The sequence below is a fragment of the Aotus nancymaae genome, unplaced genomic scaffold, assembly GCF_030222135.1.
Source record: "Aotus nancymaae isolate 86718 unplaced genomic scaffold, 86718_ANA_hifiasm-v0.15.2.pri h1tg000210l, whole genome shotgun sequence".
Taxonomy (NCBI): domain Eukaryota; kingdom Metazoa; phylum Chordata; class Mammalia; order Primates; family Aotidae; genus Aotus; species Aotus nancymaae.
Window position 1 is genome coordinate 364,407 of NW_026988625.1, and position 27,444 is coordinate 391,850.

The 27,444-nt window shown below is 45.9% G+C and overlaps 1 protein-coding gene across 2 annotated transcripts in view; it reads left to right on the top strand.

Annotated features, from left to right (window-relative positions):
* The window catches only part of PI4KA (phosphatidylinositol 4-kinase alpha), a 161,179-nt gene that overhangs the window by 53,363 nt on the left and 80,372 nt on the right, over positions 1-27,444 (top strand). For both annotated transcript variants that reach the window (XM_012466500.2, XM_064371904.1), the window contains exons 8-19: positions 3,637-3,785; positions 5,820-5,885; positions 9,126-9,222; positions 11,081-11,272; positions 11,836-11,936; positions 13,064-13,193; positions 14,242-14,374; positions 15,662-15,757; positions 16,150-16,333; positions 16,727-16,830; positions 19,369-19,537; positions 21,941-21,991. In XM_012466500.2, coding sequence (XP_012321923.2) covers positions 3,637-3,785; positions 5,820-5,885; positions 9,126-9,222; positions 11,081-11,272; positions 11,836-11,936; positions 13,064-13,193; positions 14,242-14,374; positions 15,662-15,757; positions 16,150-16,333; positions 16,727-16,830; positions 19,369-19,537; positions 21,941-21,991 — 1,472 coding nt within the window. The remainder of the gene's footprint in view (positions 1-3,636; positions 3,786-5,819; positions 5,886-9,125; positions 9,223-11,080; positions 11,273-11,835; positions 11,937-13,063; positions 13,194-14,241; positions 14,375-15,661; positions 15,758-16,149; positions 16,334-16,726; positions 16,831-19,368; positions 19,538-21,940; positions 21,992-27,444) is intronic.

Genomic DNA, 27,444 nt, shown 5'->3' on the forward strand with positions numbered 1-27,444 from the left:
CTAGTGTGGCTGACTGCTAGATCCCCACGTGGCTCTCCGTCAGACCCGGCTGCCGCCCACTTTGCCGGTGGTGGTGAGCAGACAAATGAGCCCTGCTATTTGAAGCTCCTTCACTGTGGGACAGACAGCAGCAGACTCTGTGCCTTCTGACTTTGCTCTCACACTTCCTGTTTTACTTAGACTTTTTTGGGGGGGGGTGTTGGGGGTCTCGCTCTGTCACCTAGGCTGGAGTACAGGGGCGAAGTCATAGCGATCCTCTGGCCTCAGCCTATCAAGTAACTGGAACTTCAGGTATGCACCACCAGATACTCAGACTTTTCTTACAGTTGGTCCCTCTATCTCCCTTCCCAGGCCCTTTTCCAAAGTGCTGTAAGAATTTAGTTTTTAAGAATTATTTTTAGGTCAGGGCGGGTGGATCACGAGGTCAAGAGATCGAGACCATCCTGGTCAACATGGTGAAACCCCGTCTCTACTAAAAATACAAAAAAATTAGCTGGGCACGGTGGCGCGTGCCTGTAATCCCAGCTACTCAGGAGACTGAGGCAGGAGAATTGCCTGAACCCAGGAGGTGGAGGTTGCAGTGAGCCGAGATCGTGCCATTGCACTCCAGCCTGGGTAACAAGAGGGAAACTCCATCTCAAAAAAACAAAACAAAACAAAAAAAACTAGCCGGGCGCGGTGGCTCAAGCCTGTAATCCCAGCACTTTGGGAGGCCGAGGCGGGTGGATCACGAGGTGAACAGATCGAGACCATCCTGGTCAACTTGGTGAAACCCCGTCTCTACTAAAAATACAAAAATTAGCTGGGCACGGTGGCGCGTGCCTGTAATCCCAGCTACTCAGGAGGCTGAGGCAGGAGAATTGCCTGAACCCAGGAGGCGGAGGTTGCGGTGAGCCAAGATCGCGCCATTGCACTCCAGCCTGGGTAACAAGAGCGAAACTCCGTCTCAAAAAAAAAAAAAAAAAAAAAAAAAAAAAAAAAAAAACTTTCAGGCTGGGCACAGTGGCTAATTCCTGTAATCCCAGCACTTTGGGAGGCCAAGACAGGCAGATCATTTGAGGTCGGGAGTTCGAGACCAGCCTGGCCAACATGGCAAAACCCCATCTCTACTAAAAAGACAAAAATTAGCCGGGTGTGGTAGCACACACCTATAATTCCATCTACTCAGGAGACTGAGGCATGAGAATCTCTTGAACCCAGGAGACGCAGGTTGCAGTTAGCCAACATCATGACACTGTACTCCAGCCTGGGCAACAGAGTGTGACTCTTGTCTCACAGAAAAAAAAACACACACACACAAAAACAAGTTTCAATGACACCCTCTGCATAAATCCTAAATCTTAGGTCCCTAGTTCCTGTAACCCCTGCCTTTTGCCTCCATCTGTGTCCACTGTAGGGTTCAGCCACCCAGGGCTTAGCCCTTATTTCATGGTGTCCTTCTGAGAAGTGCTCTCTAATCACAACCTCTTTCCTTTCTTCCTTATCTAACTATTTTAATCCAGCTGTTTCCTCCTTCCCTTCTTTTCTCACTTGTTTCCTCTTTTTGTGGCCATTTCTTATGTTGGCCTCCAGTGTCTCAGCTCCCAGTGGTATTGTTACCCATCCTTTCTGCTGTAAATTGCTGGTTTGCATCCGTCTTTAGACAGATCGGCAGTGTGCTGCCAGCTCTTAGACACCAGCTTTGACACAGCTGGGGCTAAACTCAACTCCTTGAGTCTGTTCTCTAGTGCTTTAAAACGTCATAAAATTTAGTATTCACTTCTTTATGAATTGATATTGTCTTATGAAAATACTACAGATTCATCTATTTTTCAATCATAGTTTTCTATTATAGTTTTTAAATAATGGATTTTCGAACAATTATATGCTTTTGGGTTCCTATTTATTATGTTTTTATTTTAATTTAAAAAGTTTTATTTATATAGAGACGGGTTCTTGCCTTGTTGCCCAGGCTGGTCTCAACCTCCTGTGCTGAGGCAGTCTTCCCACCTCAGCCTCCCACAGTGCTGGGATTACATGTATTAGCCACCACATTGGGCCTGGGATCATATTTATTAAATATCAAATGACTGAATGACTTTACTTTTGTTGATTTTTTTTTCCTTCAGTTTTTTTTATTGTGGTCAAATACACATAACACAAAATTTGCTAGCTCAACCAATTTTTTTTTTCTTGAGACAGGATTTTACTCTGTTACCCAGATTGGAGTGCAGTAACAAATTCATAGCTCCACTGTGGCCTCAACCTCCCAGGCTCAAGCAATCCTCCTGCCCCAGCTTCCTTGTATGCTACCATATCCAGCTAATTTTTATTTTTATTTTTGTAGAGACAGGGTCTCCCTATGTTGCCCAGGCTGGTCTTGAATTCCTGGACCCAAGCAGTCCTCCCATCTCAGCCTTTCAAAGTGCTGGGATTATAGGCATGAGCCACTATGCTTGCCCTTAATTTTTTTTTTCTTTCTCCTTTTTTTTTTTTTTCGAGTCAGAGTTCACTCGTCGCCCAGGCTGGAGTGCAGTGGCATGATCTCAGCTTACTGCACCCTCCGCCTCCTGGGTTCAAGTGATTCTCCTGCCTGGAGTAGCTGGGATTACAGGCATGTACCACCATGCCTGGCTAATTTTGTTGGTTAGGTTCATCTCGAACTCCCAACCTCAGGTGATCTGCTTGTCTTGGCCTCCCAAAGTGCTGGGATTACAGGTGTGAGCCACCACACCCAGCTGGCCTTAAATATTTTTAAGTGTACAGTTCAGTATTAATATTGTGCAACTATCACCACAATTCAGTTCAAAAACTCTTCATCTTGTGAAACTGAAACTATACATTAAACAATAATTCCCCATTTCCCCTCCCTCTAGTCCCTGGCAGCTACCATTCTACCTCTGTGTATGATTTAAGTTCCTCAAATAAGTGGGATCATACAGTATTTATCTTTTAGTGACTGGTATATTTCACTTAGTTGCTCTGATTTTGAAACTTCTAGTAGTGTACACTTTTCTTCTAATTTTGGTAGTAAAATATCTCTGAGGCCTTGTAGACCTTAAGCTTTCATATCTTTTCACCTTTAAAAAGGTATAATTTGGCTGGGCATGGTGACTCATGCCTGTAATCCCAGCACTTTGGGAGGCCAAGATGGACAGATCGCTTGAGGGCGGGAGTTCAAGACCAGCCTGGCCAACATGGTGAAACGCTGTCTCTACTAAAAATATAAAAATTAGCTGGGCGTGGTGATGGGCATCTGTTATTCCAGCTACTCAGGAGGCAGAGGTCGCAGTGGGCTGAGATCACACCACTGCACTTCAGCCTGGGCGACAGAGCAGGACTCCATCTCAAAACAAGTAAAAAATAAAAGGTATAATTTTTTTTTTTTTTGCTTCCCACATGTTAAGCTATATTGTCTAAGATGGAAATATTAGGACCGTTATATCTGAGTGTTTGACCTGAAAGACACAGGTGAGAGGCATCAGTCCCCAAAGATTTGCAATCTGCCCTTTAGTTTTTAATTTGAAAACGTGCAAGGAATTGGGATATAAACAAAAGCAAAATCTGTACCTTTGTTGGTCATTGGAGGAGTCAGCTTGAGGAAGTGCCCTAGTTGCCTGTAACCATGACTGAGTTTCCAGCTCTATTTCCCACCAGCCTCCTGCTTGCCTGATGGGACTGCCCTAGAGCCTGAGTATTACTTTTCAACTATCAGCTCCAGCTTCTCCGTCTCTCCGCTTTTCAACGGCGTCACGTATAAGGAGTTTAACATTCCATTGGAAATGCTTCGGGAGCTCTTAAACTTGGTAAGCAAGGAACTGATGGATGAACAGACCATGGATATGTTCAGTAAAATTGCTAATGGTGAAAGCTTGTATTTTTTATTAGAAAAACTCAGAGTACCAGTATTTCAAAGTACAATTTAATAGTCATAAACTTGCAAATTAAAGAAGGAAGTAGAGTAGCATTCATGTAATCATCATGCACTAGTTTCTTTTTTAATCTTTGCAGCAACCATGTTGGGGTGGCACCCCTGCGTCCCTATTTGGAGGTCAGGAAATCAATGTCAGACACATCATGGGTATGTAGGCCAGCAGCTGGGTTGCATTCAGTCCAGGGATTCTGACTCCAAGCCCAGTGCTTTTCCATTGTGCCTGACTCCCTCTAAGGGGTGCCTCTATTTGGGTTAATACAAAACCTGACTTTTTCATATTTGGGTACCTTTGGATGACCTTTAGGGTGATACCAGAGAAAACATCAGTGCCATTGTTTGATTCCTGAAATAGACTTTTCTTCAGATTCAGGGAACCCTTTTTGGGTGCTGTGGCTTATGCCAGTAATCCCAACATTTTGGGAAGCCAGAGCGGGCGGATCACTTGAGGTCAGGAGTTCAAGACTAGCTTGGCCAACATGGTGAAATCCTGTCTCTACTGAAAAATACAAATTTTAGCTTCACTTGTTGGCAGTTCCCTGTAATCACAGCTACTTGGGAGGTGGAGGCAGGAGGATAGCTTGAACCTGGGAGGTGGAGGTTGCAGTGAGCTGAGATTGCACCACTGCACTCCAGACTGGGCAACAGAGTGAGATGCCATCTCAAAAAAAAAATAAAAAAATAAAGCTTCAGGGGCCCTGAAGTTGTTACTATCGAGCTAGAATGGCTCAAGACATTTGAATGGGTAAGGGTGATGATGTCATCAAGACCAGACTCTCAAGATTGGGCTTGCTGTCTTGGAAATGAGGACAGTTTGGATAGCATGGAGCATGTGCTGAGGGGTGGCCACCTTCCTGCTGTGTGGAGTATGAATAGAAATCCCTCAGAGAATAACTTTAGGCTGAAGATGTAAGAAGACATTACAATATAAGTAATAATTAATGAGGATGGAGCAACTAAGTAGGCTAGGATGTTTTTGAAGTTGCTGTCAAGAAGGAAAACTTACCCTAAACTGCTTATCAGAGTCAATGCCCCAGACAGAATGGTGGCCTGATAGAGCCATGACCTTCACAGATGGCTAGCTGTTCCTAGTACCATGTCAGAAATTCTGACTGAAGACTGCATGTTTCACTTCCTTTCTTGGGGGTATTATTTTTTGCAGTATATTTCAACTTTTCAAGTTTAGGTTTTCTTTTAGGCAGTTTTTTGTTTCATCTCCTAGCATGTTTATCATTATCTGTACATTTTGGAAACGACCTTCATCAAACACTACAATTGTGAATGTGGGCATAGCTAAACTGAGGCTCAGCTAAGGAATTTTGTTTCTTTTTTTGTTTTTTGGTGGTTCTGCAATTGACAGAACAGTTCTTTCCTACACTAAATGCTGTACAGGTGAAAATAATTGCTTCTATTGAAAATTTAAAATGTGAGCTCTAGTTTGAATACCTGAGCAGTTGTAGAAGAGCCAGCGCATCTGGCCCAGGGAGGAGGGAGGTGCCATCAGCTCCGAGGACTGGCCGTGAGGATGTCTTTGACATCTGGGAGGGAATTGCGGGAGGATGTTGCACAACTGTGCTTGTTAACCGTGAGTGGGTGAAATGTCAGCAAGGCCTGAGGTCTGCATATCTTGGATATGAAAATCTCATGTCAGCAAATTTGAGGGAGTTTGTTTTTTTCCCTTTGTTTTTACATCATTGCTATCTAAGGTAGAGAAAGCACTCCCAAGTGACTTCAGAATTAAAAGCATTTTGTGCATATAGTTTGATACATAGCCATAATTTGTATTTGTTGGTCTTTATCTGCATCTCTTTTTTACCATGTGAGTTTGTCATGCGTTTTTGGCAGAAGGAGCTAGCATTCCTATCTCTGTGTATGTCAGTTGCTTCATGAGGTTCTGTTTCCTTGGTAGGTGAAGAAGATCGTTGAGGAGCCTGTTCTAAAATCCTTGGATGCCATTGTAGCCAGTGTGATGGAGGTATGTCACTTCTGAGGGCATTACCATGAGATCAGCCTGACTTAAACATGTGCATAGAGAAAGCAGGAAGAGTTTGAGTGGGGGCTGGAGTGGGAGGGGTTTTGCAGTGTTTTCACTTCCCTCATTCATGTGATAACAATCTACCTGCTGCTGAGAGCTTGGTCTGTGCTGGGTACTGTTGCATGCTCTTTTAAATACATCACCTTACGGTGCCTCTGACTGGCGGCCAGTATCTCCATTTCACAGACAGAGGATAGAGTTTCAGGGGAACTCACTAACATGCCAATATCGCATAGTTAATGTGGGAGCTGGGAGTCTGGCCTGGGTCTCTCCGACTCTTTTATCTTCCTCGCTCCTATGGTGCTTCCAAAGCTGCTCCTCTGGGCTCAGGGCTGCACTTCCTAGGCACAGGCAAGCCTTGGCTTTTAAGTGTAAGGGGTGTGTAACTAGGGAACTTTTGTTTTTAATGTATTTGGAACCAAGACCTACAGCATTATTTATGAAATCATTACATTGGTGCTGGGAGGTCTCAAAATCTCAGGGAACATTTGGGTCAGGCCCTCCCTGGAGGGTTATACAGAGAGGTTGTCATTTGCCAGGCTAATTATTACTGTGGTGTGTCCTGGACCCAGATTCCTTATTTAAGCCTGGTGTTCTTTCTCTCATGTGATTATAAGACATAAAGTGCCTGATACCACTGTGCCTGGGGCTCAGGTATGAAGCAGGGAGGGAACTTCCAGGGCCCTTCATGTGCTGTAGACCATGTCTCTTCCTGCTTCACACCCCTGCCAGCAAGCTGTTACAGATGTGAGATGGATATGCTGCTTGTGGTTTGATCTGGGTTGGTTCTTGGTTAAGGAACAGAGTTCTTATAACTCCCCAAGTTGCATTCGGGCACTTCCTACCTTGTCTTCAACCGTTTTGCAGGCTGTTGTTCTGAATATTGGCCTGAGCTTTAGCTCTCTCACTAGCTCACTCTAGACTGAGCTTGTGGTCTCAGAGGCCTTTTGTTTTCCATCATCAGTGTGTGATCATTTGTGACTGAGGGCAGACCAGGAGGACCAGGCTGAGGTCTGGGCTAGGCAGTTAGACAACTGGAGACTTATTGGGCTTGCACTCCACCTCTGGGACCCTCCTCCTCATTGAACCAGGGCAATTTCTGGTATTTTTTGTTTTGTAATTTGTACTTTAGCATAACCATCCATTTGAAGAAATGGTTTCATAGTTAAAAAGAAAAAAAAAAGATTCTTATAATCTTGACCTAGAATCTGAAATATATTAATCATTATTCATCATCAGTGTAATAATCACTACCAATTATTATGTGCTTATTATGAGCCAGAACTTTACTCACTCACTCCTTGATTCTCACAATCCCCAATTTACACATGGAGAAACCGAGGCTTAGCTAAGGAACTTTATTTACATAGCTTGTGAGTGATGGAACCGGTCTATGGGCTTGGGGCAGCTGGTCTCAGAGGCTCCAAAGCTTAGCACTCGTGTTAGCTGGGCTCCTACAGTCAAATCCCTGAACTGTTTTAACCTCTCCCGGTCTCGTTTCTCCACCTCTGCCCTGTGAGGACCACCAGACATTGTCTGTAAAGTCATCATTACAGACAGTGCCGCCAACCACAGCTCTTCCTATCAGTGCCCTCCTGAGAACTGGCATGACTTTCACACTCTCCACATGATTCTTGTTTTCTCCACCTGCTCACTCACCTTCTGTCAGCCTCACACTACATTCCCCATCCCACCTGACCAACTTCTCGCCCCTTAAGGATTTGCTATATTTGCAGAGCACTTTTACACTTGTCAAGAATTATAATATTGGCTGGGCATAGTGGTGCATGCCTATAGTCCTTGCTACTCAGGACGCTGAGGCAGGAGGATCACTTGAGCCCAGGAGTTCATAGCTACAGTGAGCTGTGATCACACCACTGCATTACAGCCTAGGGTACAGAGTGTGTAAAAAAAAAAAAAAAAAACACCAGAATTATAATAAACCATAATTTTCCATCCTACTCAATTGGGAATGTATAGAAGTTAAGGACTTGTTATCTTTTTTCTTTTTATTTTTTTTTTGAGACAGAGTCTCCCTCTGTTGCCCAGGCTGGAGTACAGTGGTGAGATCTTGGCTCACTGCAACCTCCATCTCCTGGGTTCAAGCAAATTCTCCTGCCTCAGCCTCCTGAGTAGCTAGGATTACAAATGTGCACCACCACGCCTGGCTAATTTTTATATTTTAAGTAGGGACAGCGTTTCACTATGTTGGCCAGGTTGGTCTCAAATTCCTGACCTCAGGTGATCTACCTGCCTTGGCATCCCAGAGTGCTGGGATTACAGGCATGAGCTACCATGCCCAGCCTCTTTTTTCTTTCTTTTCTTTTTTTTTCTTTTTCTTTTTCTTTTCTTTTCGAGATGGAGTCTTGCTCTGTCACCCAGGCTGGAATTCAGTGGCGCAATCTTGGCTCACCGCAACCTCTGCCTCCCAGGTTCAAGCGATTCTCCTGCCTCAGCCTCCTGAGTAGCTGGGATTACAGGCATGCGCCACCACACCCAGCTAATTTTGTATCTTTAGTAGAAATGAGATTTCTCCATGTTGGTCAGGCTGGTCTTGAACTCCTGACCTCAGGTGATCTGCCCTGCCTCAGCCTCTCAAAGTTCTGGGATTACAGGCGTGAGGCACCGTGCCCAGCTTGGACTGTTACCCTTCTTAACTCATTAGACCTTGTGTGAATTTTTTTTCCAGAAGAAGAATAGTGCTGCATTTCAAATAGATTCCTAAAGAATAATTTAAAATGTGTTTTAGTTACAAAGCATGAGTTGGATCTGAAGGTGTCCTGCTGTAATGTCTATCTTTGGAATGAGGGACAATATGGATCCCTTACTCTGGTGCCCACTTGTCAGTCTTCCTCCTCCACCACTTCCCATGTCCCTGTTTGGTCCAATGACGGCCAAAGATGGCAAGCTTCAGCCACAGCAAGGAGGTTCTTTGTTCTAGGGTGCAGATGGCTGCTTCCCCGCAGGCATCTCTGGACTGCATGAGCCTCCTGTTTTCCTTGGTCTGATAATTAAGAGGATGAAGACAGTAAAGTGTCCAAGTGATGAGTCATGATAAATAGTTGCTTCATTTAGAATGCTAAGTCACGAATCACCATTCCACTGGGCCTTGCCGTGAAGGCAAAGGGTGGGCAGAAGGGCATTTCTGTTCTGTAGTCATGTGTGTCTGCTTCCCTGCAGGCCAACCCCAGTGCTGATCTCTATTACACTTCCTTCAGTGATCCCCTCTACCTGACCATGTTCAAGATGCTGCGCGACACTCTGTACTACATGAAGGGTGAGGACAGTTTGCCCATGCATTTGTGAGTACAGTAAGACTGGCTCCCAGGCCACTGTCACAGGCTAGTGGTTGCAGACTGGTACTCACTTTCTTCTCGGGCCACTTAAAAACACATATGAGCAATGTGGTCATATTACTGAAATTTTGGGAAAAAAACAAATTAAAAAAAATATGTCCATGATCCTGCAACCCTGGTACCATCAATGATGGCTCCTTTGCTGAGTTTATTTCCTAAGATGTTTTTCTAAAATGTGTATATCATAACGTCCTAACCACCAATACAGTTTTACATGTCCATTTAGATATTTTAGAAAATAAAAAGAGAGGCCGGGCACAGTGGCTCATGCCTGTAATCCCAGCACTTTTAGAGGTCGAGGTGGGCGGATCACTTGAGGTCAGGAGTTCAAGACCAGCCTTGCCAACATGGTGAAATCCCGTCTTTACTAAAAATAAAAAAAAATAAAAAAATAAAAATTAGCCGGGCGCAGTGGCACCCGCTGGTTAATCCCAGCTACATAGGAGGCTGAGGCAGGAGAATCACTTGAACTCGGGAGGCAGAGGTTACAATAAGCCCAGATTGTGCCACTGTACTCCAGCCTGGGTGACAGAGTGAAACTCCATCTCAAAAAAATTAAAAAAAGAAGAAAATAAAAAAAAGAAATGAAGCACTTGTAATACTTGTAATCTGTTAACATAGAGATACTAGGTTTTTTTAGGCAGAGTCTTGCTTTGTCGCCCAGGCTGGATTGCATTGGCATGATCTGGGCTCACTGCAACCTCTGTCTCCCAGGCACAAGCAATTCTCTTATGCCTGAGCCTCGCAAGTAGCTGGGATTACAGACATGTGCCATCACGCCCGCCTAATTTTTGTATTTTAAGTAGAGACAGGGTTTTACCATGTTGGCCAGGCTGTTCTTGAACTCAAATGATCCATCCACTGTGGTCTCCCAAAGTGCTGGGAGTACAGGTGTTAGCCACCGCACCCAACCCGAGACAATAGCTTAATAGTTAATGTGCACACACAACAATTTTCATTTTATTCTAGTCCCTCTTTCATGATTTTTTCCCCAGAAGTAAGGAAACAATCTTACGCATTTTACAAAATGTTTTTTCTGTGCTCTCCCCTCACACTGTTGAGTATTCTTCATAAACATAAGTTTTGATGAGCACATAATATTCTATCAGGAAGATGTAGCAGAATTTAGTAACTGCTTTCCTAATCTGATTCTGAACATTCCTCGGAAGCTGAGTCATCTGGGACCACAGCAAGGGCTGAGACTCCCTAAAAAGAGGCATCAGGGATTGCCCCTGCCCTTCCCTCCACCCATGCTGTGTGTCGCTCGCTGCCTTGGCTGGGCTGACTTGGGTGCATCCTGGTGGTTTTTCTGAATTTTCCAGGCCCTGAGGATGAGAGTTTGAAAAGTCTCTCAAACTCAGGGTGAGTGTTTTTCAGATAATTCTCTTCTTAGGGCTGCAACCAGTTTTTTCCTTTAAAAAAAAATCACTGAAGTATTTCATATTGTCAGTGGAAGCAGTTCCAGTGATGATACTTCCCAATTTATATATTTCATGTATTCAAGTTTTAGTACATTGACTGCTTAAAACAAAGCCATGGCTGTAACATCCCCGGGAAATGATCATTTCCTCTGATTGCCAGGTTGTGTGCATGTGGAGGACAGCTGTGTACCTCCTATCCAACTTCTTCCCAGTGGCATTCTTGGACCCACAGTGCCCAGTAGAAAATGCTACTTTTCTGGGGTTTTTGTTAAAAAGGGAAGACTGTAGCTGCTTCCAGCACTGCCTGTGTTCTGCTGTAGTTTTGTTCCCAGTTGTGATGCCACCCTCTTTCCTGCAGACCTCCCAACCTCCTTTGTGAAGGAGATCCATGATTTTGTGCTGGAGCAGTTCAACACGAGCCAGGGGGAGCTCCAGAAGATTCTGCATGATGCAGACCGGATCCACAATGAGCTGAGCCCCCTCAAACTGCGCTGCCAGGCGAATGCCGCCTGTGTGGACCTCATGGTGTGGGCTGTGAAGGATGAGCAGGGTGAGACAGACTGCCTTGCCTCTCTTGTGAGCTCCAGGCACGCCCTAGAGGGTATCTTCCCCACAGGTTTCCCCAAACAACTTCTAGAACACTTAGCTCTATTACTAGCACGGGCAGTTGCAGTAGGTCTCCTAGGCATGTGCAGAGTGGAGCATCAGCCACTGCCGTGCTCTGCACGTCTGGTGTCCTGTCCTGCATGGAGTGCAGTGGACCTTGGACGATGGGGATGCCCATGGCCACAGGGCCTATGTGTGCTCTCTGCTGTATCTTGCTGGTTCTTTAGGCTTTTTGTGGTAACATGGAAACTCAGTGCCTTCAGGTGAAGTGTTTTTCTAGGGGAGGAATAGAATGGGAAGTTTTCCTATGGAATGAACATGGCAGGGACAAGGGGCCTTGGGGCCAGTGGCAAAGAGAGTCACACACCGTGTGACCTCTCAGTATGAATAGGCCCCACCTAAAGTATGTCTCTGGGATTTGATTAAATTATGTGCTTGCTTGGTGGATAAGTGTGTTAGAAAGACTGGCCTGTGCTGATCACTCATCTCTTTTGGTTTTAAATTAAGGTGCAGAAAACCTTTGCATCAAGCTGTCTGAGAAGCTGCAGTCCAAGACGTCCAGCAAAGTCATCATTGCTCACTTGCCCCTGCTGATCTGCTGTTTGCAGGTCAGTCTCCCTGAACCCAGAAAGGCTCAAATTCCATCTGTAGGGCCTCCCTCTGCTAATGCTGTTGCTGTTCAGGCTATGGTGGACACCCCAGCAGCAGAGACCATGCCAGTTCTGTCTTTAGGAGCTTTACCAGCACCTGCTGTGTACAGTTCATCACTGAGTGTGGGCTGCCCCCTACAGGATGCTAGGGCTTTCTGCAAATGGCATCCGGATGCAGCTGGCTTCAGTTCACCTTTGTTGTGAGGCTGTGGGGCCGTTCCAAAGGCCTGTGCGGGAAGGACTATGGATATGTGTCATGGGGCCACACAAGGGGACGTCTCCTGACTTCCACAGTGGTGGGTCTGCTCTGCTGAGACTCTTATCTTCTCACAATCCCACTGACTCCACACCTGCCATTATTTAAAAATTCTATTTTGGGCCAGGTATGGTGGCTCACGCCTGTAATCCCAGCACTTTGGGAGGCCGAGACAGGCGGATCACCTGAGGTCAGGAGTTTGAGACCAGCCTGGCCAACTTGGTGAAACCCCATCTCAAAAAAAAAAATTTTTTTTAAATAATAAATTCTATTTTGTCCCTTTCTCCTTAGTTTGCTTCCAAAAGAGATGAGTACACTTTAACAATGTATATCCCCTGGCCAGATGCAGTGGCCCATGCCTGTAATGCAATACTTTGGGAGGAAGAGTTGGGATCGCTTGAGCCCAGCAGTTTAAGACCAGCCTGGGCAACATAGTCAGAGTCCGTCTCTACAAAAAATTAGAATTAGTTAGGCATGGTGGTGTGTGCCCATAGTCCCAGCTACTCAGGAAGCTGAGGTGGGAAGATTGCTTAAGCCCAGGAAGTCAAGGCTGCAGTGAGCCATAATTGTGCCACTGCACTCTACGGGCAACAGAGTGACACCCTGTCTCAAAAAAAAAAAAAAAAAAGCTGATATCCCCTATAGGTAGAGGAGAGGCAGCACCATCCCTTCTGTCTTTTTATGTCCTGGGCAGGTGGCCTGTGGGAGCTTTGACCTTAGAAGTTTTGGGTCAGACTTTGGTACTGAAGGGTTGAGCATCTCCCTGCTCAGGGCCTGCTCAGACGGTCCCACACCACAGGCCATATGACAGGTTGATGATGTGTTGCAGGGTTTGGGCCGCCTGTGCGAGAGGTTCCCAGTGGTGGTGCACTCTGTGACACCGTCCTTGCGAGACTTCTTGGTCATCCCATCCCCAGTTCTGGTGAAGCTCTACAAGTACCACAGTCAGTACCACACAGGTAATAACAGATGCATGCCCTTCAGGCCCTGAGAAAGGGGCTTTGTGACTGTGTGTGAGCCCCACACAGGTTTCATGACTGCACCTGAGTGCATTCATTCACCACAGCTTTCCTTCTGTCTTTCCCTCTGCGTTCCCTCCAAGCGCCAGGCCTTTCCTCCCCGGGCTTCTCCCATCCTGTGTTCCTGTTACCACCAAAGTCCCCTTCAAGTCCTGTTTTCTTTTGACATCTCTTACTGTGGAAGTCTAAAATGCAAATCCTATGTGCCTCAAACACTTAGCCAGGGGCCTAGTCCCTGCTACCCCTGTGAGAATGGATTATGATGTTTCCACATACAATGGAACGATAATTAACGTTAATTAAATACCTGTGTGCTAGTGGCTCTGATGTAGTATCACCCACAGTCATATGAAGATGGCTGTTTTTATCTAACCCTTTAGATGAAGACTTATGGCAGTTTAAAGATTTAGCTGGGCATGATGGCGCTCACCTGTAGTCCCAGCTACTCGGGAGACTGAAGCTGAAGGATGACTTGAGCCCAGGAAGTTGAGGATACAGTGAACTGTGATAGAGCCACTGCACTCTAGTCTGGGTGACAGAGCAAGACCCTATCTCAAATAAAACGAAAGCAAAAACAGAAAACAAGACTTCCCTGGACCTCGTAGCGGTGAGGGTTCTCTCAGACATCCGAACCTTTACCAGGCTTTGTCCACATTAGTGAAATAACTCTGAGCGCAGGGCCATGCCTCAGTCACACTCAGAGCTGCCTTCGGTAGTTGGTTGTCAGTACTTTTAAACAGTTTATTGAGAAAGTGCTGGTTTTCCGTATTTATCACTTTGCAACCTGAATATTCTTCCTTTTGATTTAAACATGTTCTTTCCTGTTGGTCTTGGACTCTTCTGTTTCTAAAATGTTTGGTCAGATGTTTTTAGAGTGATCATTTTGCTTTTATAAATGATCAGCATATTATCTTGGTTTTTGAATTATAAAGATGATGATGGAAAATTATAGGCTTAACCAGGTATGTGTTTGAATTTTTACTTTCAGTTGCTGGCAGTGATATAAAAATCAGTGTGACCAATGAACATTCTGAGTCAACCCTGAACGTCATGTCCGGTAAGAAGAGCCAGCCCTCCATGTACGAGCAGCTCCGGGACATCGCTATTGACAACATTTGCAGGTGTGAAACTGGGCATGTGATAAGTAGACAACAGTGCTCCAGACAGAGGCTCATTACAAAATAAGAGACATTTATACTTTTTTTTTTTTTGAAACGGAGTCTTGCTCTGTCACCCAGGCTGGAGTGCAATGGCACAATCTTGACTTACTACAACCTCTGCCTCCCAGGTTCAAGCGATTCTCCTGCCTCAGCCTCCTGAGTAGCTGGGATGACAGGTGCACACCACCATGCCCAGCTAATTTTTTGTATTTTCAGTAGAGATAGGATTTCACTGTGTTGGCCTGACTGGTCTTGAACTCCTGACCTTGTGATCCGCCCGCCTTGGCCTCCCAAAGTGCTGGAATTTCAGGCATGAGCCACCGTGCCCAGCCACGTTTATACTCTTTTAAAGCTTGTTTCTGATTATTTTAAACCTACACTTGATCTATAAAGAGGAATTATTATATATTTTACTTCTTTTCTTTTCCTGATCATAAATGTATTAAGAAATTCTTACAAGAGAAAAATTGTAATGTATAGATAAGTAGAAAAGGATTATTCATTAGCTCACCATCCAGAGTAACATATCATCCTATTTTCTTTACCTTGTTTTCTGTGGAATATTTAATATAAATGTGAGGTTTTTAAATATGATCAGGTACCCCTTGCTGCCCAGACTCCTGCACTGTGGACTCTTGTTCTTCCAAGTTGGGAGCCAAATGCAGTCTGATTTCCATGAAAATGCCTCTTTTCCTGGATTCTGGTTTCTTGCTCTTGGAAGCTACATCAAGATGGCAGCTTGTCTGTCAGACTCAAACTGTTCTCCAAAGTCTGGCCCAGGAGCCAAACAGATGTGGTGAGCTAGGACATCTTACAAGATTTTATGTTTTTAGGTGCTTTATGTTTTTCCCCTTTCCTGTATAACATAAGTGTTTCTCTTTATCATAAAAACCTTAGTATATAATTGTGATGTTCTCTCTGCTATCTTGGGACCATTTGTCTTTGGGATCAGTCACTGTGACCTTAAGGAACAGTACAAGAAATTGAAAATTGGAATTAGGGTGAGCATGATACTCCAAAGGAAACTGTTCTGGACAAAATAATAAAATTATTGTTTCTGACTGAGATATTTATCAAGTGGGCAAAATCTGGAGTAGTTCTTTGAATTCATTCTGTGTTATGACTTCCAATTTTGGGGGAAGAAAATTCAGAGTAGTTCTTTAAACTTTGTAGGCCTAAGGAAGGAAAAATTTAAGAACAAATCTTGTTTTGATTCCTCAATGCCACATGGGTTTTCTTGCTGTGCAGGTGCCTGAAGGCTGGATTGACCGTGGACCCAGTGATTGTGGAGGCATTCTTGGCCAGCCTGTCCAACCGACTCTATATCTCCCAGGAGAGTGACAAGTACGTCCCCATTCCTGTCTCTCAGAGGCAGCCCATTGTTCTCAGCAGGCTTGTGTGGGGCACCTGGCATTGTGCCTATGGATGCTTCTGTCCTTATCTCCTTGTCTCAGAGCATAGGTATGTATCAGTGTTGTCACAGGATTTAAGGTGAAGCCCACCTTGGAATGTATTTCATGGACGACTGTTTGGAAGTCGAGGAAGATCTTTGTCATCCAGCCTAGTGCCTGGGGTTTGTGTTTCTGCTGGTGGTTAAAATCCTGGGCTATCAGTTTCAGATGAACACTTCATTAAGACTGTGATGAAATTAAGGTCTAGATTGTAGTCTCTGGTTCTGTTTCACTACTACATGCTGGAAGACTGTTGCTAGGGTGCTTCTGTTCTTCTTTCTGTAGGGATGCTCACTTGATTCCAGACCACACAATCCGAGCCTTGGGACATATTGCAGTGGCCTTGAGGGACACCCCAAAAGTCATGGAGCCCATTCTGCAGATCCTGCAGCAGAAATTCTGCCAGCCACCCTCCCCTCTCGATGTGTTGATTATTGACCAGCTGGGCTGCCTGGTTATCACCGGAAATGTAAGGAAAGCCAGAGCTGGAATATCACTAACAAGCTACATTAAACTCTTAACTATAAGGGTTGTAAAAATGCAGATTAAATATACCTTGCAGATACATTAAATGCTGGCAACTGTTTCAACACCGAGTAGTAAGAATAGTGTAAGGTGCTGTGAGTGCTGGGGAAAAAGAGGTTTAATTTCTTGTCAGTGTACTATAACAGATTTGAATCTCAGCCACGTCCCTTTTAGCTTTTAATTTGAGGTTTGATTACAGCTTTAGAAATGGATGATCTTTGGGCTGATGGTCTTTGGGCTGTTGTGCCCCATGATTCCAGAGCTTTTTCTCTGGGTGCTGACAGGAGGGGCCTCATGAGGGCATCGCATGGTTACAGTGCCCCTCGCTCTCTCCCAGCAATACATCTACCAGGAAGTGTGGAACCTCTTCCAGCAGATCAGTGTGAAGGCCAGCTCTGTCGTGTACTCAGCCACCAAAGATTACAAGGACCATGGCTACAGGTAACTGGACCTCATTGTCACTTTGGATCATGACAGTATTTAACTCACTTTGAAAATGTAAGGTTTGTGAATTTGTCTCTTTTTTTTTTTTTTTTTTTGAGACGGAGTTTCGCTCTTGATACCCAGGCTGGAGCGCAATGGCGCGATCTCGGCTCACCGCAATCTCCGCCTCCTGGGTTCAGGCAATTCTCCTGCCTCAGCCTCCTGAGTAGCTGGGATTACAGGCACACGCCACCGTGCCCAGCTAATTTTTTGTATTAGTAGAGACGGGGTTTCACCATGTTGACCAGGATGGTCTCGATCTCTTGACCTCGTGATCCACCCGCCTTGGCCTCCCAAAGTGCTGGGATTACAGGCTTGAGCCACATAAACTCTTCCTACAAGAGCACTATATGTTACAGATCAGTGCACACATAATAGGGGAAATGAAAACCCACTGTGGCCCTCACCTGGAGGTGACCACCGAGCATCTCCGTGCACAAGGTCTCAGCTCCTCCCTCTCCTTCTGATTGGGCCCATGCTGCACACACAGCTGACTTGCTTTTTTATGGGGCAGCACATCAGCCACAGCATGAACGATCCTGTGCAGGTCGTCTTTAGAGGTTGCGGAGCTTCCCATCCTGTAGCAGAACCAAGATTTAACCAGCCAGTCTCTAGCTTGGATGTTAGGTTGTTTTCCTTTTCCCACTAATAAATGCAGCATTGACAGCCTAACAGCTACATATCTGTGAGCATCTTTGATGCTTTCCGTGGGTTCAATTCAGAGAAGTAGGATTTTGGGTCCAAGGAAGAAGGCATTAAATGTCTTCATTCGATACTTGTATAAAGTCTAACCAGTTTTCCCTGAAAGACTGAGAGATGCTTCTTGGCTATTCCTTACTCTCCTCTAGGAATGTCTTAAGGACAGGCACATGTTCGTCCATGTTTGGAAGAGAGGGAAGGGGAGAGGTGAAGTCAGATAAGGACAGGAGGCTGGGGAGGGAAGAAGAGAGCCCTTCTGCTGGCATTACCCTTCTCAACCTCCAGGCTCCTCCCTTCTGACTGTGAAATCCAGACTTTCCTCTGAGATTCTCTTCAGTTTAGTGAGTGCGAGTGCAACTGTGGAGCCATGCCATGTGGCTGCATGACCTCAGAAAATGCTAAACCTCTCTGCCTCAGTGTCCAAATCTACCAAAAATGCGAACTTGTCTCCAGCTGGGAATGAGGTCCCGTATGTGAAAGCTCCCAATCAATAGAGCTGTCTCTCACATCGATACTATTTCATTGCCTTCTTGCTGCCACTGTCATGAACCCAGGCTACTAGAACAGCCTGAGGACTGGATTGGGGATGGGGTCAGACTTTCCTTTTCTTCCTTCCTCTGTCACATTCTCTGCTGTGGAACCTGCACACAGGCCAACATGTTGCTTCCTTGTGCCTATGTGACTGCTGGGCCCTTGGTCTGGGCACCTTTTCAACTGCCTCCCCGGCTGTCTTTGCTCCAACCCCTCTTAGGTGTTCTGCCACACCTTAACTCTGTGTCTGTAGCACGTGCCAGTCTCCGTCCTTCCAGTTCTTCAGCTCTGGCTCAACTTGTCTCTCCTTCCATAAAGTCTTTTCTCAAATTGCCGCCAAAAATGATTTGTCCTCTTCCTCACTAGTGGAAGCATTTACTGCCCTTTGTTTACCCTTGACCTACCAGGTATTTACCTGACTGCAAAGGGGTTGCCTTTTGCCATGACTGCCATTGCTCTGGGATTTCTTAGTGGGACAGATGACATACTCAGTGCTTCATGTAGTGTTTCACTCCTCCCGTGATCCTACGAAGAGGAATTGTCATCCTGTTTTACTTAAGAAGAAACTGAGGCTCAAAGACTTAAGTAACTTACCCAGGGTCATGCTGCTTGGATGTGACAGAGTCTGGCAGTCTCCAGGGCCACAGAAGCCTGGTCAGCTGCAGTGGTTCCTGGTTTCTGGCCAAAGGGGCAGTGTCAGCTTCACATCTGGGGTTTACATGGGGCCAGCCAAGATCCTGAGGCAGGACCCTGGAACACTTTCTGAGCATTCAATGTAAATAAATACTGACATCGGCTCCAAGGTGGAGGCAGCATTAGGGAGAAGCTGGTCATGAGGTGAAAGTTCTGTGGGTGATAAAAGATGCATTAAGGCTCTTTGTGATTTGTGGGGGGAAAGCAAGATCCAACCTGGAATGCCTGGACATGGGCCCTTTCATTTTCAGCCCTGCAGAGGGAAGTGTCCTGAGACCCTCACAGGTCCCCAGTGTGCAGATGCCTGGAACTTAGTCTCCTGGAGGTCCTTACTACATCCCAGGAGAGAGGATTGCAGTCATTTCTACAGCAGTTGGCTTTCTTTTAGGGGCTGTTTTTCATGAAGATGACATGTTCTTCTCCACTTGAGAGTCCTTTGGTTTGTAGACACTGGAGGAGTGTGGTAAGGTAGGCTGGGCCTGGCCTGCCCAGCTTGCCTCACCCCTGCAGCCCCATCCCTTGGGCACAGTTGAGGGCCTGGCAGTGACTGTTATTTCACTCCTTCCTCTTCAGGCATTGCTCCCTGGCGGTGATTAATGCTCTGGCCAACATCGCAGCCAACATCCAAGACGAGCACCTGGTGGATGAGCTGCTCATGAACCTGCTGGAGTTGTTTGTGCAGCTGGGGCTGGAGGGGAAGCGAGCCAGCGAGAGGGCAAGTGAGAAGGGCCCCGCCTTGAAGGTAGGAAGGAGGATGGTTGTGCTCTCCCCATTAGTGCCCCATCCCTGCTGGCCAAGGCATAGTCTCCAGGTGCCATCTTGGTTGGAATATGGTAGTTTCTTTGTTGAGTGATTTAAATGTGCCTGGCAAGAAAGAAGGAGTGGGGTTCTTTCTCAAGGATGTTGGCAGGGATCTGGGAAGAGGGCAGCTTTCTCACTGGGTTATATCCAGCTCGCAGTAGCTGCCTTCCCCATCCCAGGGTAGTGACATGACAACAGTCTAGTCTCAGCTCCCCATGGGCCCCTCCGTCTCTTCTTGCCTCCATCATGAAGCCCAGGGATGGTAGCTGGGCCTAGGGGGACTTTAAGGGCCCATCATCAGAACACAGTGGGAACTTGAGAAGGGCCAGATTTCACCTAATCTCAGAACACCCAAAGAAGACGGATCCGCAGAGACAAACACCATGTCTTGAATGCCCATATACATTTGTGGTAGGGCTGAGGTAGGTGAGGCCTCTTCCTCCATAACTCCCCAGTAACATGTCACGTGGGCACTAGTTGCTCTACCATATCTCTGCTTGCACCCTGTTTTGTCACTTCCTCTCCCTTCCTTTCTTTCCCTTCCCACTTTCCCCTTCCCCTAGTTATTGTTCACCTACTCTGTGCCAGCTACTGTTCTAGGTCAGGGGTCAGCCCACCTTTTCTGTAAAGGGCCAGAGTGTAAATACTTGACACTTTACAGGCCATACAGCCTCTGTTGCAACTGCTCAGCTCAACTCTTCTGTGGTCACCAGTCTATGAATGAACAGACGTGGCTGTGCTCCTATAAAATTGTATTTGCAAGAACAGGCTTTGGGTTGGATTTGGTCCATGGGCCATAGTTTACCAACCTTTGCTCTAGATGAGGGTGTTACAGAAGTGAACGAGACAGACAGGATCCTCTATTCCTGTGGGGCTTAGGGAGAGAATGAAACAGGGCATTGTGGTGAGGGGCACTTTAGATTGTGCTGGTTGAGAAGGCCTCTGTGAAGAGTGACATCTGGAGATGACAACTGTATGAAGGATTCTCCCTGTGAAAGTCTCAGCCAAGAGGGAGTGGCTGGTGCAAGCAGGGATCCTAAGACTCCTGTCCCTAATTCAGCCTTGTTATGCCGGGCCCTCTGACAGTGATGTGGCTGATTAACTTCCCAAGTCTCCTAGTGGGGCACACAGCTAGGACCACCTCAATGCACAGGAGAGAAGGATGTCCTGCACATCTAGCAGGAACTTAGGCATCGGGATAAGAGGAGGGTGCTGATGATACAAAGTGATGCTGAACACCTGAGAAAGCAGAGGCTGTAACCTGTCTGAGGGGTCTTTTAGGAGCTTGCTCTCCCCTGGAAATTGGACCTCAGTGCCCTACCTTGTGGAGAACAAGGAGCTGTGATTATAAATTAAACTAAGATCTGCGGGTTGTTCCCCATCATCAGGCAGCCCTTAGGCCATCAGTTTCCCAGAGGGGACCAGGCAGGGCCACCCTTGTGGCTCCCAGCCCAGGGAAACCAGCATGGCATTCTTTTTTAAATTTTCAAAAAAATTTATGTGGGTACATAGTAGGTGTATATATTTACAGCTTGGCATTCTGTCCCTGCCACTGAGGTGCTATGTGGCCTTGGCAAGCTACTAAGACCTCTTGTGAATCTCCCCAAAAGTGAGTGCACGTGAAGCACTCAGCACAGTGCGTGGCTGCAGTGGATGCTCAAGGTCTTCAGCTGCTGTCGTTATTATAGATACAGAGCATAAATCAAGTTGGCTTAGGCCTGTGCTTCCAGAATTTTTATTAATTAGTGTGTACTGAAGATTAGCTACATTTATGTGTCTAGCCAGGGTATCTTATATTTTATTTATTGTTAAGTAAACCCCCAAATTTCCCTAACTTGGAAAGACTATATGTTTATTTTAGAAAAGATACAGAAAACTACAAATAGTAAAGTAAAAAGCACTCATTCCTCGACTCAGATATGTAATCATTATTAACACTTTGATAGATTTCTTCCTAGCTTTTTTATGCATATTGGGATTGAATCATAGCGTAATCTTAAATCTTGATTTTTTTTTATTTGACACGTACTGTGGGCTCTTTCCATGGTGACTAAGTGCTTTTCAGAAAGTTGTATTTTCAATAGCTGTATCATATCTAATTATGCAGAATGTCATGATTTATATAATCATTTATGTAATCATGGTTTATTTTTCACATTTGTTTTCATTTTTCGCTATTAAAATTTTGCTGGATGAGCATCTCTATGCCTCTCTCTGTATCTGTCTCATTTTGCTTAGATTAAAACATTCCAGGTTTATGTAACACTATGTTGTGGCTTGTGTTGTTGTTTTTTAATAAAAGAAACACATACTCGTTAATGACAACAATTCTATCCTTTTCTAGGCTTCTAGCAGTGCAGGGAACTTGGGAGTACTCATTCCTGTAATAGCTGTGGTGAGTATTCATTAATTGAATGATTAAAACTGTAGATACTGTGCTCATGCTTTGAGTGTTGCCAGGTGGTGCACAGTAAATTCCTTAGAAAGATGCAGTGTTGAGGCCCTAATGCCTCTAGATGTGACTGTTTCAGCTACCACCAGCTCTTGCATGACAGCACTGTAGGTGTGTCCACTGTGGCACACCCTTCACTCCCTTTCTCCATGCCCTCCCTGAGCTCCCTCAACCAATTGACAAGAGCACTCGCTTTGAATCCCTCCTTCATGGCTCCCAGGTCCTAAGTCTGACTCAGTTTCATCCTGTGTCTCATGTTCTCATGACTGATGCTGGGCCAGCCTCCTGCTTCGATTCCTTCCTTGGCTCCTTCCTGCAAGAGCAGGCCTGGAAGCCTCTTGCTGGTGCTCAGGCCTTGGAGCTATGGCCCCAGTCTCCTTCAGGGGACGTTGTTGGCATGGTGGGCATGGGCCCTGCCTCCTGTGCAGCACCATCTTGCTGGAGAGCCTCTTTCCATCCTATCCTGTCTCAGCCTGTGTCCGCTTCTTCCAAATAACTTGTAGAAGTTGTTTTTCCCTTTCTTCGTCACTCCTAGCTGCAAGTCCTAAGCCTGGCAACTACGTTCTAGTATTTGTTTTCATTCCATATTCTCTCCCTTCCCTTTAACCCACCATCTAATGCCAACCCTTGTGTCTGCCTTGCAGTGCCTTCCCCACTCCTCACCCGCTTCGAGTAGTTCGAGTCTTGAGCACTTACATGCATGTGTCCCCTTCACCTTGTGCACCAGAGGGGTGGGCCTGGTGGCAGAGCTGCTAGGGCAGCCTAGGGACGTGGAGTTCGGGCAGGTAGGTGGCATTGTGGGTATAGGGAGGCACCTCTCCTGGTCTCAGTGAAGTGGTTCCCCTGCTCACACTATCTGAATGTTTATCATTATTCCCAACCTGGGAACTTCTAGGGGGTCCAATTTTGGCTGGCTCAGGTAGATGAAAAATAACTGGTCTACCATTATTTATCTTTACTAGTAAAATGTCACATGTTGCATGTTATTTGTTTATGTTTTATTGTATTTTATTTTTTATTTTTGAGACATTTTCATTCTGTCATCCAGGCCGGAGCACAGCGGCACAATCTTGGCTCACTGCAACCTCTGCCTCCTGGGTTCAAGCAATACTCATCCCTCAGCCTCCTGAGTAGCTGGGATTATAGGCATGTGCCACCATGCATGGCTAATTTTTGTATTTTTAGTAGAGACGGGGTTTCACCATGTTGGCCAGGCTGGTCTTGAACTCCTGGCCTCAAGTGATCCACCTGCCTTGGCCTCCCAAAGTGCTGGGATTACAGGTGTGAGCTGCTGCGCCTGGCCTGCTATGGTATTTTTTCATGGACACCCCTAGTGGTTGATTTTTTTTTTTTTGAGACAGTCTCACTCTGGCACCTAGATTGGAGTACAGTGGCACAATATCAGCTCACTGCATCCTGGACCTCTGGGACTCAAGCAATCCTCCCACCTCAGCCTTCCAAGTAGCTGGGACTACAGGTGTACACCACCATTCCCAGCTAATTTTTTTGTAGAGACAGGGTTTTGCCATGTTGCCCAGGCTGGTCTTGAACTTCTTAGCTCAAGTGATCTGCCCACTTCAGCTTCCCATAGTGCTGGGATTACAGGCGTCAACCACCCTGCCTGTCCCCATTGGTTGATTTTTTAAAACAGAAATTTTCCTACTATGTAGTTAATGTTGACTGGTGTATGCTTGTGTTTTTAAAGTGCTGTTGTATGTGGGCCTTTTGTGTGGCCTGGAGGGAAAAGTAAGGGGCATGAAGCCCAGGGCACTCTCTTGTCAGTAGGCTCTGCAGGAGGGCAGGTTTTAGGCAGACAGGGAGGATGCTTGGGACAACACTAAAATCAGTGAGTTCTAGGATCTTTGACCATCAGAATTTGATGACCCCATATTCTTGTGAGCTTTCAAACATGTTGAGCAGTTGTCATTTAGAGGTTAATGGAATTCATAGTGGAAATCTGTTGGGCATTTTAGGGAAGCAGTGAGTGGTGAAGTTGGTTGGAATTTCGCAGATTTAAGGGTTGCTGTTTGGACTCCTGGTCCTGCATGTGGGACCCTGTGTGAGCCTGTGCCTCTCCAGGCTGCTGGGGTGGCTGGTGTAGGCAGAACTGTTATCTGTGATAGCTTAGCACAGGCTCACTTAAATACTCCTCTGCTGTAACCTTTTACATGAGTAGAATAAGTGTATTTTTAGCAAAAGTTAATGGTTATATTATGGGGGAGGAAACAAATATTTGATTTTATTGCTCAATGAAGAGCACAGAGATCATGGGTTCTTGCATTTACTTTATGGTTACCCCTTGGACCATCTGGAAGAAACTAATTTTCAGAGGTAATTTTTTTTTTTTTTTTTTTTGAGACAGAGTCTTGCTCTGTCACCCAGCTGGAGTGCAGTAGTGTGATCTTGGCTCGCTGCAACCTCTGCTACCCACGTTCAAGCAATTCTCCTGCCTCAGCCTCCCGAGTAGCTGGGATTACAGATGCGTGCCCCTACGCCCAGCTAATTTTTAGTATTTTAGTAGAGACGGAGTTTCACCATGTTGGCCAGGATGGTCTTGATCTCCTGACCTTGTGATTCACCTGCCTCAGCCTCCCAAAGTGCTGGGATTACAGGCATGAGCCCCTGCACTGAGCCCGGGTTGTTTTTGTTTTTTTTGAGATGGAGTCTCACTCTGTCGCCCAGACTGGAGTGCAGTGGCACAATATCAGCTCACTGCAACCTCTGCCTCCCGGGTTCAAGCATTTCTCCTGCCTCAGCCTCCCGAGTAGCTGGGATTACAGATGCATGCCACCATGTTGTATTTTAGTAGAGATGGGGTTTCACCATGTTGGCCAGGATGGTCTCGATCTCCTGACCTCATAATCTACCCGCCTCAGCCTCCCAAAGTGCTGGGATTACAGGCGTGAGGCCCTGTGCTCAGCCCGGATTATTTTTGTTTTTGTTTTTGTTTTGTTTTGTTTTTGAGATGGAGTTTCACTCTGTCGCGCAGGCTGGAGTGCAGTGGCGCAATACCAGCTCACTGCAACCTCTGCCTCCCAGGTTCAAGCATTTCTCCTGCCTCAGGCTCCTGAGTAGCTGGGATTAAAGACGCACGCCACCACACCCAGCTAATTTTTATATTTTTAGTAGAGATGGGGTTTTACCATGTTGATCAGGCTGGTCTCGAACACCTGACCTTGTGATCCACCTGCCTCGGCCTTCCAAAGTGCTGGGATTATAGGCGTGCACCACCGTGTTTTTATTTTCTTGTGAGACAGAGTCTTACTCTGTTGCCCAGGCTGGAGTGTAGTGGCGCAATCTTGGCTCACTGCAACCTCCATCTCCTGGGTTCAGGTGATTCTCCTGCCTCAGCCTTCCAAGCAGCTGGAATTACAGGTGTATATCACCATGCCGGGCTAATTTTTGTATTTTTAGTAGAAATGGGCTTTTGCCATGTTCGCCAGGGTGGTCTCAAACTCCTGGTTTCAAGTCATCCACCCGCCTCAGCCTCCCAAAGTAGTGTGAGCCACCATGCTACTGCGCTTGGCCTACTTCTTTTCTTTTCTTTTCTTTTTTTTCTTTTCCTTTCTTTCTTTTTTTTTGAGACAGAGTCTCACTCTGTCACCCTGGCTGAAGTGCAGTGGCTCAATCTTGGCTCACTGTAACCTCCACCTCCCGTGTTCGAGCAGTTCTCTGCCTCAGCCTCCTGAGTAGCTGGGATTACAGGCACCTGCCACCACACCCGGCTAATTTTTGTATTTTTAGTAGAGACGGGGTTTTACTGTCTTAGCCAGGCTGGTCTTAAACTCCTGACCTCATGATCCACCTGCCTTGGCCTCCCAAAGTGCTGGGATTACAGGCGTGAGCCACTCCACCCGGCCTATTTTCTTTTTTAAGAGAAAGATATGTTCTATTTTGGACCGTTGATGACGCAGTGTCTCAGATTACTCTGTTGAATGGAAGTACCGGTGGATTTGGGGCAGGAAGCCTGGGTTTTGGCCCTAATGCAGCTGTTCTCCGTGACCTTGAGGCAGTTGTTGAGAGGCTGGGTCCTACAATCTCTGTGGTTCCTTTGTGGCTAGGTTTGGTGATCTTTGTCCTGCAACTTTGTGAATAATACTTCTAAAGAAATATCACTGGTTAAATTGCTTCGTTTGGTATTTAGCCTGTCAGTTAAATGTTCTGAAGGGTTTCTAATGCTTAGAGATGTAGTTCCACTGTCATACAGTTGTGATTTAATAAGATGCATCTCCTTCTGGAAAAACATTCATGTACTTCACTGAGAGCAAGTTTACTGTGTCACTGGTCATTTTTGTGGCCTTGGAAGGATTACTTATTTTCTCAGTGCTTGGAAAACCAAGTGTGTGGATTAGCATGTTTTAGGTTACAGAGGACCTTTTTGAAAACTATACACTCTCTGTCCGTAGAAATCCATATTATTCTCACGATTTTGCATATAACTTCCAGAAGTTAAATGGAAGCAGTCTACACAATGCTCCCCAATTAGGAATGCCTGGCTTACATACTCTCTTAGCTTGAGAGTAACGTGACACCCTTTCCTAGTTCTTGCTAAACACCAAACAGTGATCTAAATGCTTTCCAGGCCAGGCACAGTGGTTCATGCCTGTAATCCCAACACTTTGGGAGGCCAAAGTGGGTCGATCACCTGAGGTCAGGAGTTCGAGACCAGCCGGGCCAACATGGTGAAACCCTGTCTCTGCTAAAAATACAAAAATTAGCCGGGCATGATAGTGTGTGCCATAGTTCAGCTACTTAGGAGGCTGAGGCAGGAGAATCACTTACCTGGGAGGTGGAGGTTGCAGTGAGCCGAGATCGCGCTACTGCACTCCAGCCTGGGCAACAGAGCAAGACTCTGTCTCCAAAAAATAAAATAAATGAACAAATAAAATAAATGCTTTCCAGACATTAACTTGATTAATCCTCACAGCAATCCCTCAAGGTAAGTGCTACTAGTCTTCCCATTTTACAGATGAGGATACTGAGGCTGAGAATTTGCCTCAGAGTTTCATAGCTACTAGATGTCAGAGCCAGAATTCAAACCCAGGCAGCCTGACTCCGAGTCTGTGCTCTGAATGAATACACTCCTCCCTTGAGTAACGGATGGGCTAGTTTCTGTAAGAGGGGATCTGAGAGATTCTGAGTGGGTGGAAATAAACAAAAGGCATTGAGATGGGGGCTTCTGGATGCTCAAGAATGTAGAGGACTCCACACTGGCTATAGCAGAGACAAGGCTGGTGAGCAGAAGGGAGCACTGCCTTTCTGGGTATGGGACAGACATGGCAAAGGACTAAAAGAGTTTTTTGAGATCATTAGGTTTAGAAATGGGAGGAGCTGAGAGGAAGCTGCAGCAAGATGAGAAATGTAGGACAAACACCAGAAAAGAAGAGTGGTAAAGC